Genomic DNA, 19,069 nt, shown 5'->3' on the forward strand with positions numbered 1-19,069 from the left:
CTTCACATCTGCTGCTCTTCCCCCTGGAACCCATTCCGTCTCCACTCCTCAGTCACCCCCTTCTCTTCTCTCAAAGCTCAGTTCAGAGTCAGCCCCTCTGACGCAGTCTCCTCCTCCCTTTCTCCATGCTTCCCTGGGCCCTGTATTGCTCATGTATCATTTGCTTCTCCAGCTTGGCTCTATGATGGCTTTAGACCTACATTCTAAGAGTTTTTGGTCTACTAAATTCTCTCTTGAATGCCTCATAAAGGAATTGAGAGCTTTTGGTGGTGATTCCTTTGGTGTCCTCCAGTTTCAAAAACAAGATGGTTAAAATGTGTGTGTGTGTGTGTGTGTGTACGTGTGTGTGTGTGTGCATATGTTTGCATGCACATACATGAAAGAGAGAGTGGGGGAAGCAGATGGGAGCTGTGGAAAGAGCAAAGGCTTTAGACAGTCCTGGGTTTGAATCCTAGTCTGTGCCCTTACAGATCTGAGGCTTTGACGGCTGGATCCTCACTTAACTCTGCTTTCTCTCCTTAAAAAGTATGCATCGCATGTTACGCATTCACTTTCTATGAGGCTTCACCCCTGTTGGTTTGCTATTGTGCCTATGTTCATTTATGCGTATTCATTTATGTAAGGTACATTTAACAAATAGTGCACTTAATAAATACTTGTTAACTGTAAGTGTTGCCATAACTATGATTCCCTTATCAGTAAATCACGTGGTGACTTTGGCTGGGAGACATCAAAGATGGTGTCATTCCAAGGATAAGAGAAGTGAGGCCCTTCAGGGCTTGAAGAAACCTGTCCCCTTCCAGCTGCATGGGACCCCCAGGTTAGAGAAGGAGTGGAAGGAGGAGGCATGGCTGTCACTTCCACATGCCCCCTCTGCCCAATCATGCCCTCCAAGGCACTGCCTTGGCACAACAGCTCAGTGTGTGTCCACAGGGATTGCATCAGCCCTGCATGCACAAAGTAAAGATAAGAATTATCACAGGGGCGCCTGGGTGGCTCAGTTGGTTAAACATCCAACTTGATTTCAGCTCAGGCCTGATCTCACAGTTCGTAAGTTTGAGCCCTGCTTTGGGCTCTGCGCTGCCTGTACGGAGTCTATTGGGAATTCTCTCTCTCCTTCACTGCCCCTTCCCTGCTAGTTCTCTCTCTCTCTCTCTCTCTCAAAATAAAATTTAAAAAGAAAAATGTTTTATTTTTTAAAGAGAATGATCACAGTCTTTTATTTATTTATTTTTTATATGATCCATTTTAAATAATTTAATGCATTTGGGGAGGTTTCATGCAGAAAAAGTGGGAAATAGTACAACAGGCTTGGGGACACAGTTTTTATTTAAAAAATTTTTTTAATGTTTATTTATTTTTGAGAGAGAGGGAGAGAGAGAGAAAGTGGGGGAGGGGCAGAGAGAGAGGGAGACACGGAATCCGAAGCAGGCTCCAGGCTCTGAGCTGCCAGCACAGAGCCTGACGCGGGGCTCGAACCCACGAACCACCAGATCATGACCTGAGCAGAAGTTGGATGCTTAACCGACTGAGCCACCCAGGTGCCCCTTACACACCTAATTTTTAAAATATTCTTATGGAAAAATGCCCCTTTATAAGATACTTCTATAAAGTTGCATCTTCCGGGACGTCTGAGTGGCTCAGTCGGTTAGGCTGCTATTGATTTCGGCTCAGGTCATGGTCTCATGGTTCGTAGGTTCGAGCCCCGAGTCGGGGTCTGGTGCTGACAGCGTGAAGCCTGCTTGGGATTCTCTCTCTCTCCCCTTCTCTCTCTGTTCCTCCCCCACTTGTGCTCTCTCTCTCAAAATAAATAAACTAAAAAACAAATAAAGTTGCATTTTCCTTGATATGAAACACACGCAGCCCTTCGTATGTGTATGTTAACACATTTATCCTTGCCAGCTTCTCTGGTTTGAGCTTCAGCTCAGTCATTTGCTAGCTGGGTGGCTAACCTTGCTGAATATCACTCTGCTTATCTATAAAATGAAAATAATTCTCTCCAATGAGGGAATGATGCCCTGTTGTATATCCAGTGTGCCACACTACATCAGTCTGGTCGGTTTTCATCTTTCCATTTATTACAAATACACCCGCCCTGACTTTGCTGGAGATCCAGCCTTTTTCCAGAGCCTCCTTGGCCACATATATTCCCCAGAGGTCAGGACTAATAATCCCCAGATGTAGTTAGGACATTGTTTTCTCCCTCTGTGCTGGCGCCCCACCCTGGGGTTGAGGGGCAAGCCCTTTTCTTTCTGGTTCCTCCACTGGCAGTTAATTATTTCAATGCACCACTTTGGAAAGTTCTCCATAAGCACGTATTGTTTTGAAAGCTTGGGACTCTCAACCATGTTCTATCTTTGCAATAGTGAACACATTTTTAAGAGGACATCAGGACTTTTTGGAGTCTAAGAATTTAAAATGTTACAACTGACGATCCTGAACATCTTTGGGAGAAAATGCACAATCCATGACCAGACCAGGATCTATTGAGAAAATAATTTATTCAATTGTGAATTGTGAATTTTATTTTTTTTTAATGTTTAAGAATAACTATCAATGAGATCTGGAGTTTGTTTGGGGATTTAAATTTAAATGAGTAAAAAAAATATCCAGATTCCCTCAAAAGTAAACATCAACCCTCTTCCCTAATCTTTTAAGAGAGATCATTTCTTTGGTTTAGGATTTAAATGCTTAACTGTCTCTACTCCAGAATGGATGGATCCCAGGAAAGGTCAGTTCTGGAGAGGCAGCGTCCTGACATGCAGTCTCCGTTTTCTTTTACAAAGCCCATTTCTTCAGAATTTTTGTTGTTGTTGTCGTTGTTGGTTTTGCTTCATTTTGCTGGGTTGTGAGATTTTCTGGCACGGATTGAAGAGTAGGAGGCACAGTGACATGGTAGAAAAAAAATGTAGGTTTCACTGTATCAAATAAGCCCATTGTGCTGAACACCAAGTGCGGTGGCTCTTCGAATAAATCACTTAAAAGTGGAAACAAATGACCAAAACTGGAACACGAGCAAACTATAAATACACCTGCATATGTAAATGCTGCCTCCTAACTCCTGTACATCGAATTGCTCAACTTGAAGTAATGCGTAGGATTCCATAGCTTCTCTTAGAGAAGGGAATTGTATGTTAAGCTGTTCATTCATGAGGACTGGGTCTCTCACCGCCATCCCCTCTGCTTTCGATATAAAATCAATTAGCCATTTTATTAAACGTATCTGGTTGTCACACTTCAGTAGTGCAGACAGGACAGGGGAAAACGAAAAGTTACTTGACCCGGGGGCTTTCCAAACTCCTTGATGGCCCTCCAGGTTGGGGCGTGAAGGGCTGCGGGGACCCTGAGGGTTAGAGCAGGTGGCAGCAGGGCATGTTGATGACTTATTGTCATGAAGCCCGGGTTTGGGAAATGTAACTCCTTGCAAGCCTCTTCAGTCCACTGCGGGCCGTTGCCTTCTCTGACACCATCCACTTCTCCGGCCAAGGAACTGAAGACCGGAGTCTGGAGGACTGAATGCGCCTTGGGCAAAACAAGAAACATCCTCCACTCAAGTCCCCGCAGTGCTGGTCGTCGTGGGTCTGAGGAAGCCAGAGACTACCCACCCTGCCCCCCACTCAGCGCCCGGATCCATGCTGTGTTTAAGGACCAGCCCCGTGCCCTGGGCCCCTCCCAGGTGGCCCACAGATATCAGCCTCCTCTTTTTCCACTCTCTTTGCTTTTCCATGGCAAACTCAACTCTGAGTCTGTTTTCACTCCATGCTGAGCAACCACTGGCTCATTCAGATTCCCCGTGACTCCAAACACGCGCCACCATGATCTCCCTTGGGAATCTCCACCAGGAAGATTCTGCACGGGAGCCAAACATTTTCCCGATGGGAAAAGAACATGGGTGGCAAATGGCCTGAAGCAGTCTGCCAGTGAAACCATGTGAGGATTGCCAGGGTGGACCGTGCCCTTACTCAGAGTTCTTCTGTCGCCAAGCAACTCGATGATGCTTGGGACTCAGCAGAGGCACTGAAGTCAAGGGGATGACCCCCTCCCCCCACAATCGTATCTTGCTGCCAAACACTTCCCTTAGCACCCTTTTCTCCAGTACATTATCTGGCACATGTAGAGTGTTTCTGGCTTTTTCTTTGCCTGTGTCAATTTTTTGGTGAGCGTTTGGTCCAGTTGATAGTATTTCCCCCAAACCCAGAAGAGATCAGAAATCACTGGGAATTTACATCTGATTCCTGTAGGTTTCATCCTCCCATAATGCAAGGTTCAAAGTTACCAGGAAGAAGAGAAGTTGGCGTTTTGTTAGTATTGTTTAAAAGTTAAAATTAAGTGTTACTTTTCTGAGGAAGTAGCCAGAATACTACTCTCTCAAATTCAGAAACCTACCGGCACAATTTAAAATCAGATATTATTTCTAACCAAATTATACTCTTTCGTCTGCCAAGATATCTTGACAATCTTAATATCTGAAGGCAAGCCTATATGATAATCCCAACAATATTCTGGGGATAAAATTTTAGTGGGTTTGTTGAGAAGGAAATACTTATTTAGGTGGCTTTCATCATGCCACTCGGCTTCTATGTCATTTTTCTTGTCCTGGAGAATTCCCTTGAAGCACTCCTGGGTGATGTTTAGGACCTGAGTGGGCGTTCCTCCAAAAATGGCAGCGTGGTAATAAAAATCTCCCTCACCGAATGGAATGTATGCTGCGGATTCCTTCCGCCTCTCATAGGTAAACTCGTCAGGATCTGCCTTGTACCACCAGGCCTGTAGCTGAGCCACCGACTGGCCCAGGGTCTCCACTCCAAAGCTATCTTGGAAGACCTGGTCCACGTCCATGCAGAAGAGGAAGTCCACCTCATGCTGGATGTGGGCCACAATGTGCTCCCCGATGATCTTCATGCGCATCATGCTGATGTCCTGCCACCTCTTCTCAGGCTTGATCTCAAACACTTTGAAGGAACGCAGAGGACCCAGCTCTATCAAGGGCATCTTGGAGACATCGTCCACCATGATGTAAAATATGACTTTGTGGCCAACCATGAAGTACCTATTAGCAGATATTAAGAACTCCTCCAAGTAATGCTCAATGTATCTGAAACAAAGGAGAAGGGGACAAATTTAACCACTGGGATTTGTGCAGGAGGCTGTGTGCTGTTCTAATCATCTTTTTGTTTTGTTTTGTTTTGTTTTGCAGTTTAGGGGAGGCATGGTTTCCCCTCTCCCAGACATGTGTTTTCCACATCTGATAGTGTAACATTCCTGGCTGCCTTCCACCATTCATTCACTCCACTTTGGGGAAGAGGAGTGACTTACCTGCTGATTTTGGAAGAGTGACAGGGCCTCTGCAGCCCTGCCCCCACCACTCTGCCTCTTGGAAATGGCCACCAGCCAGGTGGGGAGAGTCTGTGCTCCGAACAGCTCGGGGCCTTAAAGTGAGCCCCAGTGAGACAGGCCCTACTCCACATCTGGAAGCCTGGGTACCTAATCTTTCGGATTCCGTGATTCAGTAGCAGGAGACCTAGGGTCTGCAACTAGAAGCCACTTTCTCCAGCACCAGCTTTAACTGTGATAAAGGTGATGCTCACTATCATCTACCTTATTTAGCCTTTTGTCTTGTTTATCAGTTGGGCCGGACTGAGGGCAGGCAAAGTGGGTGCTAGTTATTTTTCCCCCAGCTTTACTGAGATAGAATTGACATAGAGCAACGTGGGAGTGTCGGGTGTCCAAAGTGTTGATCTGACATGCTTACATATTACGCAATGATTACCACTATAGCCTTAGCTGATACCTCCATCGTGTCACATAACTACCGTCTCTTTTTTGTGGTGAGAACATTGGAGGTCTATTCTCTTAACAACTTTCAAGTGTATAATACGGTTTTATTAGCTATAATCACCAGGATGTACACCAGATCCCTCGAACTTACTCATCTCATAACTGGAAATTTGTGTATCCTCTGCCCAACAGCAGGGGACACCACTTCTCCCTCAAACTATACCCAACGTTGCTCCTGCCCTACCAGATGCAAGAGTGACATCTGGGTCCTTTGGGGATGTATTAAGCCTAACCATCACCATTCTTATATCCTCCTCTGGGACCCAGAGAATGGGTTATGGGACGGGGATATCCCTCTGTATTACATATTCACCCCGTGAGCCTCCCACTGCTCACCCCAAACGCCAATCCACTGTTAAGACACCACCATCGTAAGACTCATCCAAACACCAGAGCAAACAACCCCTGACTTAAGCTTGGTTTAACTATCTTTTCCTTGTTTTTCACAATACATTTTATTTCTTGGAGCATTTTTAGGTTCACAGCAACACTGAGCTGAAAGCACAGAAAGTTCCCATGTACCTTCCCTGCCCCCCCTCCATGGCTTCCCCCCCCCCCACTATCAATATCTAGCATCAGGGTGATGCGTGCCTTGCAATCCATGAGCCTACACTGACATGTCCTTATCACCTCCTGGTTTACACTAAGATCCACTCTTGGTGTTGTACATTCCATGGATTTGGACAAATGTACAGTGCCATGTATCTGTCACTGTGTATGGTATTATATGGAGTATTTTCACTGCCCTAAACATCCTGTGTGCCGCCTGTTCATCCACCCCCGGCAACTACTGATCTTTCACTGTCTCCAGAGTGTTGCCTTTTCCAGAATGTCACAGAGTTGGAACCATACAGTATACAGCCCCTTTAGATTGGTTTCAGTCACTAAGTAACACGCATTCAAGGTTCCTTCATATCTTTGCCTGGCTTGATAGCTTATTTCTTTTTAGCACTGATAATATTCTAGATGTTACAGTTTATTTATCCACTCACCTACCGAAGGACGTCTTGGTGGCCTGCAAGTTTTGGCCATTAGGAATAAAGCTGCCGTAAACATCTGTGTATAGGGTTGTTTTGTAGACATAAGTTTCCAACTCCTTTGGCTGAACACCAAGGAGGGCCCTTGCTGGACTGCGTGGTACCGTTAATGTTGAGTTTTGTAAGAATCTGCCAAACCATCTTCCAAATGGTTGCACCGTTTTACGTTCCTACCAGTAATGAATGAGCGTCTCTGTCGCTCCACACCCTTGCCAGCATTTGGCATTGTCAGTGTTTTGGATTTGGGCCATTCTAACGGGTGGGTGGCGATGTTTTAGCTATGTATGTATTCATTCAAGACACATCGTGTTGGTGTCTCCCGCGACCCAGGCTACACAGTAGTAGTCAGACAGCTTAACGCGACTCATGCAGACCCCAGACTCAGGCCCAGCTCAGTGAATGTGGACTGACTTTAATTTGCTGATCATGCCAGCAGCCAATCAAGATGTTTTGTGAGCCATTATAACCGGCACTCTGTTTTGCTTTTTGGTTGCTGCCTGGATTTCCTTTCTTTACTACCAAAATAAAGTGTGCTTTTAATGCCGCCCTCTAGAAGCCCGAGAGTTTACGGTACTGATTCATTTAAATGGAAAGAAGAGATCTGAGCAGTACAAACAGGGAGTTTAACACGGCTCTGTGGCCGGTTGCCAGGAAATTCTTGGGCACTCTGGAACTTTAAGAAAAATCTATTGTGTTCTGAAGCTTCGGAGACAATCCAGGGGCAAGGGAGGGAGCCCCTGGAGGTTTAACATTGTTTAGGGATTAAAACACTGCTGTTGGCTTCCTGCATTGTTATTTGAAAACAAACCAAACATCACACCTCCTAAAAGTCCAGATCCACTCTTGTGAGGATTTATTGCTGCTGAGCACTTCTCATGCCTCACAGCCGAGAGCATAGGGCTTTCCCCAGGATACGGGATTTACAAATAGGGCTTTCTCCAGGATATGCGATTTACGGCTTGGTTCTGCAGAGTCGCAAACTGGACGGTGAAGCCATTGTGGAGTGTTCTGTGCTTTTTGGGAACACCCGCATCGAATCCCTCTACGACATTCGTGTCGCGGGCTTAGGTGAGCTGAGTATCGCCTCCTGACTCAGAACGGTACAGAGTCTCCCGAGGAAAATGCCAAAACGCCAGAGTCAGCTGTCTCTATTAGAGATGCCGCCCAGGTGACTAACCAGGTCACCGTACCTGATTAGTATTGCAACAGCAGTGGCTTCTGGCCTCTGGGTTGGAGGTCTCAGGAGCTTCACGGAGCTCTCCTTCAGGCCCTACAGTGGGCAGAGCCCAAGCTCAGATCAGCCGAGGCCTTTGACACTCTTTGTACAGGCCGAGGGATCAACTTCCCGTGTGGTTTTCAGGAGAGGAACCGGAGGAAAGGCGCACAGCGGGGGTTGGGGAAGAGGCAAATCGAACTCTTGCTTTTGTTTGGGGGAAACAAACCCACAGAAACTCTCCAAGAGAGCAAAACGGGTTACATTTTAAAACTAATATTACGGCTACTAATTTCGAGTAAGAATGATTGCAGCTTTGGAAGGGGGGTTCTAAACGAGGAAATGGAATCTGAATCAGGAACCTCCCCAACGTCTAGAAGAGGAAGTTCTGACTGGCTGAATCTCTGGGAGCCAAGGAAGGCCCGAGGAACCCAAGGAAGAGCGGTCAGCCATGTTCCGACGTGGAGAACCACCCCTCTTGGGTCAGTCCGGATCCAGAGCTTGCTGTAAATCCTCCAGTCCTCGGTCCTGGTCTGGAGAGTGTAGGGCAAAGAGTGACACGTGTTTGGGCCCACAGCTGCCATTTTTGGAACTTCCAGAGGAAGCCATGGAGGTCAGGAAGGAGGTTGTTGTGGGTGGACTGCGGACTCTAGGCTCGGCGGGTGTAGCAGACATTTTTACCTGCAACCCGAGACCCTCACTTTGAGGTGGGAAGGAGTCGACTCACCTACTATTGTTTTGCTCTGTCAGCCTTTTGGGGGCCTCGGCAGAAACAAGACTAAAACGGTCCTGTTCTAACATTCTCCTATTTAATAATTCAGACAAGGCAGGAAGCGCTCCGTAAGCCCAGGGGGGCCCTCACAAACATCTGGACGATGAAACAAGAAAAGACGGAGGTCGACTTTATTAGGGACACTTACCTTCCGACAGCAAAGACCGTTAGACCCACGGTAATTTTCTGTCTGGCGTAATAACTTTCTAAGATGGCTTTGTTGTAAGTGCCTTCCCACACGACCGGCGCCTTCCATTCGGTCACCGTCACAACATCGGGACGTTTCCTGGTGACAAAACATAGGGCCCCATGAGGCAGGACAGCTTTCCTAAGGTGGGGCAGAGGCTGTCCAAGGAAAAACTGGGGTCAGCTATGATATGCTGAGATTGTCCCTGGATCTGGACTGAGCCCCAGGCAGTTGGCTGGGTGGTGGGACATTTGCAGGGGCAGCATCTTCTGAGTGAGGGACAGGAGGCTCTCAGGTGCCTTTGAGGGCTGTCTTGGGGCCCTTATGGGGGGATCTTACCGGTATCTCTCATTCCCTCTGTCCTCTTGCTGCTTTCCTAGCCCTCTTCTTCCTTCTGGATCCCTTCTGCTATCTCCCGGCCCCTTTCTAAACTGCCTGTGGCATCTTTGGGTGTCATTTATCCCTGTGGGTGCCACCTGCACCTAAGGAGGTCCTAATTCTTGACTCGGGAGAACGGCAGAGTGACACTGGAGCCAAAAGAGAGCCATCTAGTCTAATCTGCCTTTTGCCAGAAAGGGATTTCTGGGTAAAAACTTGGTGATAGGCCAGAAAGGGCCCCAGATTGAAGGGGATTCCGGTGTTATCATTCGTTTTACAAACAAGGAGTCAGAGTCACCCCGAATAGAAGGGATTCAACAGAGGGCCCCCAAGGCCAAGGCCAGAACATGGGGCTCTAGCACAGACCCTCTGCTCAGACCACATTGCCTCTTTGGTAGGAGAGCGGGGTGGGGGTGGGGGGGGAAGGAGAGGCATGTTTTCTGCACTCAGAATGCTTGCAAGGGACTTGGCAAAGCCAATAAAAAAACACAGGAAGCAACACAAGAGCATCAGCAAACTGACCGACTGCAGAGGGTAGACACGTGGAAAGGCTGAGTAGCCGCTGGGGCTCAGTGGGAGGGGGTGACACAGACTCAGCTCTGACCCCCATTTGCTCAGGAAGTGGCTGCATTTCCCCTGCTGGGAGGCAGAGACTGCAACACAGTCATGAGACTCAATCCCCAGTGCGAACGGCCCGTCCCGCCTGTCCCCGTTAGGCATTTGCTTATACTTCATCCACCGAGGGGAGATGGCCAGTGACTGGGGCAAAGTCCTGCTGGTCCCTGCTGGGTCCCTGCTGGCAGCATGCATGTGGCCCTGGCGAGGCTGTCGGGGAGATGTCAGCAAATCGATGGAGCGATGAGAACTCCCCCCACCCCGCCCGCCCCAGTCCTGCACATCAGTGGGGGGAGGGTTTGCACAAAACTGCTCCTATCGCCTCAGCAAAGCTGGGGTTTCCACAGTGAGGTTGGGCAAGGCTGGGTCGACCCCCATCTGGCCCCAGCCCCGGCCCCAGAGTGGAAAAGAGCCTCGGGAAACTCATCCTCCCGTCCATCTGTCACCAAGCTCTTCGCTCTAATTCTTGAGACGATAATCCCTCCCTTCTGGAGCCCGTGCCCCGCTTCCGGCCTCCTCCCTCCTCCTGCACAGCTGAATCGCCCCCAGAGGTGGGAGGGGGGCGCTCCGAGGCTGCTGTCCCGGCCCTCCCCCATCTGTCTGCAGTCTCAGCTCGGCCCTCGCACCCCACGTGTGCTGGCTGCACAGAGAACAGCTGCTCTTGGTTTCCTTCAATCGTGAAATGAAAGCACCTTCACCTACACTTTCTCGTTTAGTGCTTGCAACGGTCCTGCCACATATGTCCATTGTGCAGGTAAGAAAGCCAAGGCTGGTCCAAGGTCACACAGCTGGCTGCCGCTGATGGTAACTAAGATCCGCTGAGCACTTCCTGTGAGACCAGGCACCGTCGTGCTAAGGGCGTCACCCTCCAGAGGTGCTATGCTGATCCCCATTTTATCCATGAGTGGCACAGAGAGGTTAATTAACTTGTCCAAAGTCACACAGCTAGTAAGGGGCAAAGCCGGTTTTGGAACCCAGGTGGTCCCACTCTGGAGTCCATGCTCTGAGCTATCACCCTACACTGCGGCTTCTATGGACACTTACTCCCCGTGCTGACGAAGCTGGGGGTAAAACCCACGTATGTCATGGTTTTAACTTTAAGCTAAGGTTTCACTGAACTTAGCGACTCTGGCATTCTTACCAGTGTGCAATGAGAAAGAGAGAGCTTCTGTTTTGTTATGTTTTTAGTCATATAACCGCCCCCCCCACCTCTTTGTTGAATGGCAGGATTTCAAACCACAAAACACCACACACACACACATACACACACACACACACACACGCACGCATGACTTACATATCTATAACCAACGTTTCTGAACTTAAATTCTCCCCTGTATCACTGCCTCATTCATTGTCGTCCTTAGTTTTAGCCCGTTGAGGATACTTGAGCAGTTCTGACCCAGCCCGCTAGCTAAGTCTTACAGCTGTGTATGAGCTGGACACATTGTAAGCGGGTAATACTATTAAAAAACAAAAAACAAAAAACAGGGTGCCGGGCTGGCTCAGTCGGTTAAGCGACCGACTTCGGCTCAGGTCATGATCTCACGGTTTGTGGGTTCGAGCCCTGCGTCGGGCTCTGTGCTGACAGCTCAGAACCTGGAGCCTACTTCAGATTCTGTGTCTCCTTCTTTCTCCGCCCCTCCCCTGCTTTTCTCACTCTGTCTCTCTCTCTCTCAAAAATAAACATTAAAAAAAATTTTCTTTTCAATAAAAAAAAAAAAAGGAAGGAGAGAGAAGGAAAGCAGCAGCTGACCAGATGTACTTATTTAATATTCATGGTGCACGGGGGCTCAGTACCAGACTTTCACTCTCTCATTTAACCCTCACATTCACCTTATAAAGTGGATGCTATCCTCACCCGCATTTTACAAATAAAGAAAGCAGGGGGAGGCGAACAGAAGGGAGCTGCACCTTCAGCCATTTGATTTATAGAAGGGCCAGACCAGGGCACTCAAGGCCTCACCGCACGGCTCCTAAGTCGCTGTCGTGCACACCAGACTGGCTGCGGAGCATGACGGGAGAAAAGAGGCCCCGTCCGACCCCTGGAGAATCTCACAGTCCCAACCGGTGGCCAGCCTGCTATGCAACAGCCCCACCACTCAGTCCACATCTTCTAGAAAGACTGAGTCAGAAAAGCAGTACCCACTTTGGTTTGCTTGGCCGGGAAGATTCCTTCCAGCGGGGAAAAAAAAAAAAAAAAGGTAGCGATATTAAAAATTAATGTTCACTTCAAAATTAAAATGTTCTATTTCCCAGCTATTAATTATTAAGTCTCACTGGCAGTCCCCACATGTCATTGACCCTAAGGAGCCAGATGACAGCCTGAAAACGCAGGCAGGGGGGGCAGGGGAGGAGCGAGGCTGAGCACCAGATCAGCTGGGATGAGCCTCTGTCTCAAGGAGGCTCAGTCAGCAACATCACCCACTGCCTCCCGCAAACGAAGTGACACAGGGCAGGCCACCCACGCGTGAGAGCTAGTCCTTGCTACCATCAAGTGCCAGAAGCGTCCAAAGTCACAAAGATGGGGCTCTAGAAAGAAGGAAAGGTGCCAGGACAGACTCCGAGCTGCCCAAACGCCTTTCTTCCACGCACGACAGCCACCGCGTCAGCCTGTGTGACTCCACTATAGGGCAAAGGCTTCCACGGAATAAAACGGCCTCTATCACCAAAACACACACCTACCGAGGTCACTGCTAGCTTTTGAACCTTACGTACTTATTAACGGGTACAGGATGGGCCCCAAGCGTCGGGTAGAGAAAGCGTTAAACTTCTATCAACGTGAACCAGGTCAAAAAAGATGTGTTCAGCGTGTTCTTTACTGAACTCTCGATAGGCATCGGCATGCCAGGGGATGAGCTGGCAAAGAGCCGATGGAAGGAGGGTGGGGCCGTGGAATGCAGAGAAGGAGCCGATGTGGGAAGGATTTTGGAGGAAGGATTAACAGAACACATTAATCAATTAGACTGTGGGGTGGGTGGAGGAAAAGGATGAACCAGAGAGGTATTCCGGACTCTGGCTTGAGGTGGGAAATGAGGACGAGGGTGGGGTAGAACGCGGAAACCCATTTGGGTCACGGGAGACGTGTACAGAGATGTCAGGCGGGCAGTTAGATCCAAGTCAGGGCTCAGGAAATCTTCGGACTGAAGATCGGAATGTGGAGAGTCACACGCCCCGGTGTCTACGGCCATGGAAATGGATGAGAGCACAGTGGAAGATGGTGTATAAAGAAAAGAGACGAGAATACTGGATGTCGTCTCCAGAAACTCTACTATATGCCGAGGGAGAGGCCCTTATGGAGGAGACCAAGAAGGGAGAATAGAGAAGGAGGAGGGAAAGTCAGAGGATGTGTTGTCACAGAAGCTAAGAGAGCTTGATGTGGAAATGTGTGCATGATACATGGTAATGTATTGTAGGTCGTCTACATGAGAGGATACATTTATATGAATATATTTATTTGTTCATTCGTGTATCTAATCGTTCACTCATCTAAGAAATATACTTTGGTGCCCTGGGAAGGCTTAAATTTGGAGCCTCTTCAAACCAATAGTCTTTAAGTATCTGCTCACCATTTGTGTGGAGGAAAAGCTGAGCCATGCACGGGGGAGAGTGGGGAGCGACAGCTGGTGGCCACGATCGGGCTCTCCTCTTTGTCTCAGCCCTCACCCCGCCTCCCAAGTCCCGCTCCCAGAGCACAAATGCCACGGTTAAAGTGTACCAGCCTCCTGAGAAAGGAGCCTGGCGACTACCTCTTGCTCATCTAGCCCACCTTTTGGTGGAGGTCTCCCTGTCCCCCTGCCCCAAACACACACACATTAAGGGGCTCATCAAAGCGACAATGCCTCCATGTTCTTGTGTTTCCAGTAATGGTTTAGCATCCCACGGACGGCCACCCTGGTGCCTAGCTCATTGAATGACACATGGGCGGGGGGTTGTGGGGGGAGGGCAAAATTCCCATCCTTCCACACTAGTGTGACCCCCCTCCCCCCAAACAAAAAGAGAGCTTGCTGGAACATACTCAGTCTTTCCAGAGCTCACTCCCCTCTTACCGGAATAGTTGCTATTCTCTCCCTGTCCTCCTCCTCTATAGCTCCTCCTGCCCCCTTTCAGACTCCTCTTCCTTCACTGGCCCATTAAGTGCTGACATCAGGATGTGGTTCTAGTCCCCTGCCTGGGTGACCCCCTCACTCTGATGGCTCTTCACCCCACATCTCTACCACACATCTTCCAAGGAGCTCAAGGGCACCGCTATAGACTGACCATCTGTGCCCGCCCTCCAGAATTCCTACCTTGAAACCCAATCCCGGGTGTGATGGTATTTGGAGGTGGGGCCTTTGGGAGGTGCTTCGTTCATGGGGGTGGAGTCCTCACTAATGGGATTAGTGCCCTTATGAAAGAGGTCTCAGAGAGCTCCCCGCCCCTTCCACTGTGTGAGGACAGAGAAGATGGCTGTCTGTGACCCAGGAAGTGGGCTCTCACCAGTCACCAGAGCTGCTGGTGCTTTGATCTTGGACTTCCCAGCCTCCAGAACTCTGAGAAATACATTTCTGTTGTTTATAAGCCATCCAGTCTGTGGTGGTTTGTTATAACAGCCCGAACAGACTAAGATAGGCACTCTGTGAATTTCTGTCCCAACGCCCCACAAGTACCTGAACCCACATACATCCCTCGTAGAGCTCATCCCCTACTCTGACTCCTAGACCTGGCTGCCTTTCTCCGGTCCCTATCCTGGTCAATGGCACCACCCCCCACAAGTCTCTCAGGCTTCAAGGTCATCTGATGATCCTGGACAGCTCCCGCCTCCATACTCCCCAGACGCATTCTTCTAAGTCCGATCAACCACGCCTCCTTCCCGGTTTTGGCAAATACTACTTGCACATCTCCTGCCCCTACAAGACCAGGAACTTCTTGAACATAACCATATGGATTGATTCCTCCTATCTCCTGTGCCTCACACGACATCTAGTACAGTATTTTTGACCATGACTCCCAGTGAGAAATGCATTTTGCATCGCAACAAAATGCATGCACATACACATATATACAGAAACAGTAATTCAACCAAACAGTGTTTATCCTTCCACTTCATGTGATGCCCTCTGATTTTCTACTTGGTTTCAATTTTTTTTAAAAAAGCCCATTTTGTCCCATGAAGCTAGTTTCCTGAACATATTAATGGATAGTGCCTGGTAGTTTGAAAAATGCCAGCTGGCAGATCATAGGTGTTTGATAAACATTTGTCGTATGATCGCCTAATGATGCATGCACGGCCCCATGAGAGTTTTCATCATCATTGCCGTGTTTTCAGATGAGTTAGCTGAATCTCAGAGAGGATTTTCCTGCTCTGACCCTACATGCTGTCGTTTTCCACAACACCTCGTGGTCAGTGAGACCCCTTCCAGCCTCAGGATTTTGTGATTCAGCTGCCGCCTTTCGACAACTGCTGTCAGAATCACTGTGCCTCTGCTCAAGCATCTGAGTCAAAACATCCAGACCCTGGGATTCTCATCTAATCTATGGTGAATGTCTGACAGATGCTAAGACTCTGTATCCCCAATCAGGAATGTTCTCAATGGCATTGTTGCCTACACAGTCCCGCCACCTCCGACGGGGGCTAATGGATTTATTGCACGTGGCGAGACGCTTCTTTTCTTACTGTGGATTAAACCAGTCTGACAGCTGAAGTTCTTCGCTGTTTTCCTTTCTTTGTTCATCTCCCTTGTCTACGGCTTCCTCTTCTGGGTAACTGTGGGTCCTACGTACAAAGGGAAAGCAAGCAGAGTGAGACAGAGGTGGATCTATGGTGTCGAGACAGCCCGCGAATGGCTCGTGAAAACGCGCTCCAAGGCGGAGAACATGTGCAGTGAAAAAATGTCTGGAGAAAGCTTCATGATACGAAACGCTTATTCGTAAACACACACTGTTGGTGAACAGGCTCAGGTCTCCCCTTTTCTATTTTTCTCCCGAGTCAGCGCAGTTAGCAATTTAGTGACCTAGAACCTTCAGGTTATTTCGGGGGCAAGGGAACTTGCTGGAACAGTCCTCCTGTGATCGTCTTTCCCGCAGCCGAAACTTCAGCCCAAGCCCCACTCACCCCCGAATTAAACGGACAAACGTGACCATAACCCCCAAGCTTCAGTATACTCGTCCCAACCAGGGAGTAGTTTCCTTGTATGACTTCCACAGGCCAAAAAGACGAGTGACCGTGAAGGTCATGACCATGAGACCATTTTGTTTTGACTCTGTAAGCGTCAGGTGGGTGGACAAACACAGAGGGTCACCCCATCCATCACCTTACCTATTGTTAAACCAGCTTGGAAACCACCAGCCCTTCTGCGTGCTGCTATCACCCACCTCTGGGTTTCTAAGAAATGAAAGAGATGACAAACATTTTTAGAAGATGAGGCAGTCCCAGACTGGGTGGAGGCAGGGTGGGGGTGGGGTGGGGTTTCCAAACTCTTCATGGCAGAAAATTACTTAAATTTCCTTCCTTCTTTCTTTCTCTTTCTTTCTTTTCTTTTCTTTTCTTTTCTTTTCTTTTCTTTCTTTCTTTCTTTCTTTCTTTCTTTCTTTCTTTCTTTTGTTCTTTATTTTTCTTTCTTTCTCCCTCTCTCTTTCTTCTTTTCTCTCTTTTGTTTGTTTGTTGGTTTCTCTCTCTCTCTCTCTCTCTCTCTTTCTTTCAGTTCAGAAAACAGAACTTCAGTTCATAAAACAGGAGTGAAGCTATTCTCTACCGGGTGATGAATGGAAGTGTTGAATCACTATATTGTACACCTGAAACAAATATAACACTGTCTGTTAACTAACTGGAATTAAAATAAACACTAAAAAAAAAGAAGAAGAAAAGAAGTCAAGCTGCTCTAGCTGAATGAGGGAAAGATACCCCAATAGCGCCTGGACCTCTCCTCCGTGGTGCAGCCCCTGGTGCTCAGCTCATGCAGGGAGCCCCGGCAGGGAGAGAGGAGGCAAGAGGAAATAACAAGTCGGGGAACACTGATACATAAGCCTGGGACATGGTCTGCCACTAACTCGTGGTGTAACTGTGACAGACCTTTTCCCTCACTGAATCTCGGTTTTTTCCTCTGAAGAGTCAGATATGTGATAATAATAAGGATGGTGACAATCACAGTGATAATAAACCGAACATGGAGGTGGCTTTGAAAAATAAACGAAATAGCATACATCAAACAGCTTTATCAAGTTGAAAATTGCAGTAAAAAGTTGTGATCTTAATTAAAAAAAAAAAAAAAAGACCAGTGTATATTTCCAAGAATGATCTCTTTTGCTAAACCAGAATTCAAGTTGCTACAAAGGTCAGCAGTGACAGCCTCAGGAAATCTGAGGGTCTCTGAAGCAGAAACTCAGGAAACTGTAATCAGAAGCCACCCTCACCACCCACATGTGGAAATTTCCAGACTCTCTCATTGTGAGAGTCTCTCCAGGGAGGGGACTTTCTGGAGAAGGGGAAAGAGGGGGAAGGCAGGGGTGCAGTGGCCTGTGGTTGGACAAATAAGACAGAGAGCCACGAACAGGCTTAATAATATTAAGAAACATGTTTTAGGGGCACCTGGGTGGCTCAGTCAGTTAAGCTCAGGTCATAGTCTCGCGGTTCGTGAGTTCGAGGCCCGCGACGGGCTCTGTGCTGACAGCTTGGAGCCTGGAGCCTGCTTCGGATCCTGTGTCTCCTTCTCTCTCTGCCCCTCCCCACCCCAAAATAAATAAACATTAAAAAAAAAAAAAAAAGGAACCTGTTTTAAAGCTCATCTACTTTCAGGAGGTGTCTCAGATGGTTGACTATTAAAAAGGAGTGGTCACCATACACAGGGAGACAACATAAGACTTAATAAACAAAAAGGAACAGAAAGAAAAATATTTAATTACGCGTGTAGGTATTTTCATATGAGCCTGGTCACCCCCAACTACTCATGAGAGTAAAGGTTTCATCTTTATGTTCATTTTATAGCTGAGAATTTGGCCAAGTGGGGTTGGGCAAATTGCTAAGATCCCATAGAATGTAAGCGCAAAAGCCAGGGTTTAACACCAGAGAATAAATTATATCAGAAATGAAGGCTGACAAAAGTATAAGCAGTTAAGCACAAGACTTTGCTCTGAGCTTCCTGGCAGCCAAGCCAAAGAGAGAGAAATGAAGGCTTGGGCTCTGAGTGGCTCAGTCGTTAGGCATCTGACTTCGACTCAGGTCATGATCTCACGGTTCGTGAGTTCGAGTCCCGCATGGGGTATGCTTGAGCCCCGCTTCAGGTGAGCCCCACTTCTCCTTCAATCTCTCTCTCTCTTTCTCTCTCTCTCTCTTCTCCCTGCCCCTCCTGGGATTCTCTCTCTGCCCCTCACATCGTACTGTGGGATTGTCTCCCTGCCCCTCACTTATACTCTCTCTCTCCCCCAAAAAAAAAAAAAAAAAAAAAAAAAGGCTTACATAGTTCTCACTGCCTTTGGCAATAATAATAATAATAAATACTAGTTCATCAGGAGACCTTAACTTCTTTCCTGGTCCTTTGTCTCAAAGGAATTTCTTGCAAGGGTCTTTATAGAACACATACTGGGCAGCATAATGAAAAATATCTATCCTGATTCTTTTCATCAGCAAGGCAGAATGTTCTCCAAGTGACACCACTTAAACCTAAGATGAGAATCAAGGGCAAAATACAAGTCACAGTTCTTGTATAAAGGCCTGCCTAGGGAATGGGAGGCATGTGGTCCAGATCCCTGGGAAACCACCCTTCCCCTCTGCCCTTGACCGGAGCTCCCCTACTTGCCGCGGTGCTAAAAACGGGCTGTAGGGGGTGCCAGGGTGGACACGGGAAACATCCCATACATCTCTAGAATTCAAAGCACTTACTTTGAGTGATATATCCACAAGAAAGAGCCTTCGGGGCTGAAAGCAAATGAGAAATAAAAACATATCATGTTACTTTTAATTCCGAGAAAAGCTATTTTGCAATCATTACCATTGATGCCCCGGGCTGAGCTGAGAGCCCGGGTTTTGTCTACTCCTAGGTTTCTACTTTTCT

At 47.9% G+C, this 19,069-nt stretch overlaps 1 protein-coding gene across 2 annotated transcripts in view; it reads right to left on the bottom strand.

Annotated features, from left to right (window-relative positions):
- Positions 1 to 2,482: 2,482 nt before the first annotated feature.
- Positions 2,483 to 19,069, bottom strand: part of GGTA1 (glycoprotein alpha-galactosyltransferase 1 (inactive)) — a 55,509-nt gene continuing 38,922 nt past the window's right edge. For both annotated transcript variants that reach the window (XM_030294307.2, XM_030294308.1), the window contains 5 exons: positions 18,898 to 18,933; positions 16,339 to 16,404; positions 15,697 to 15,795; positions 9,009 to 9,146; positions 2,483 to 5,095 (listed from right to left, as the gene is read on the bottom strand). In XM_030294307.2, the coding sequence (XP_030150167.1) occupies positions 4,402 to 5,095; positions 9,009 to 9,146; positions 15,697 to 15,795; positions 16,339 to 16,404; positions 18,898 to 18,933 (1,033 nt within the window). In that variant the 3' untranslated portion in view covers positions 2,483 to 4,401. The remainder of the gene's footprint in view (positions 5,096 to 9,008; positions 9,147 to 15,696; positions 15,796 to 16,338; positions 16,405 to 18,897; positions 18,934 to 19,069) is intronic.

This window comes from Lynx canadensis, chromosome D4 (genome assembly GCF_007474595.2).
Source record: "Lynx canadensis isolate LIC74 chromosome D4, mLynCan4.pri.v2, whole genome shotgun sequence".
Taxonomy (NCBI): domain Eukaryota; kingdom Metazoa; phylum Chordata; class Mammalia; order Carnivora; family Felidae; genus Lynx; species Lynx canadensis.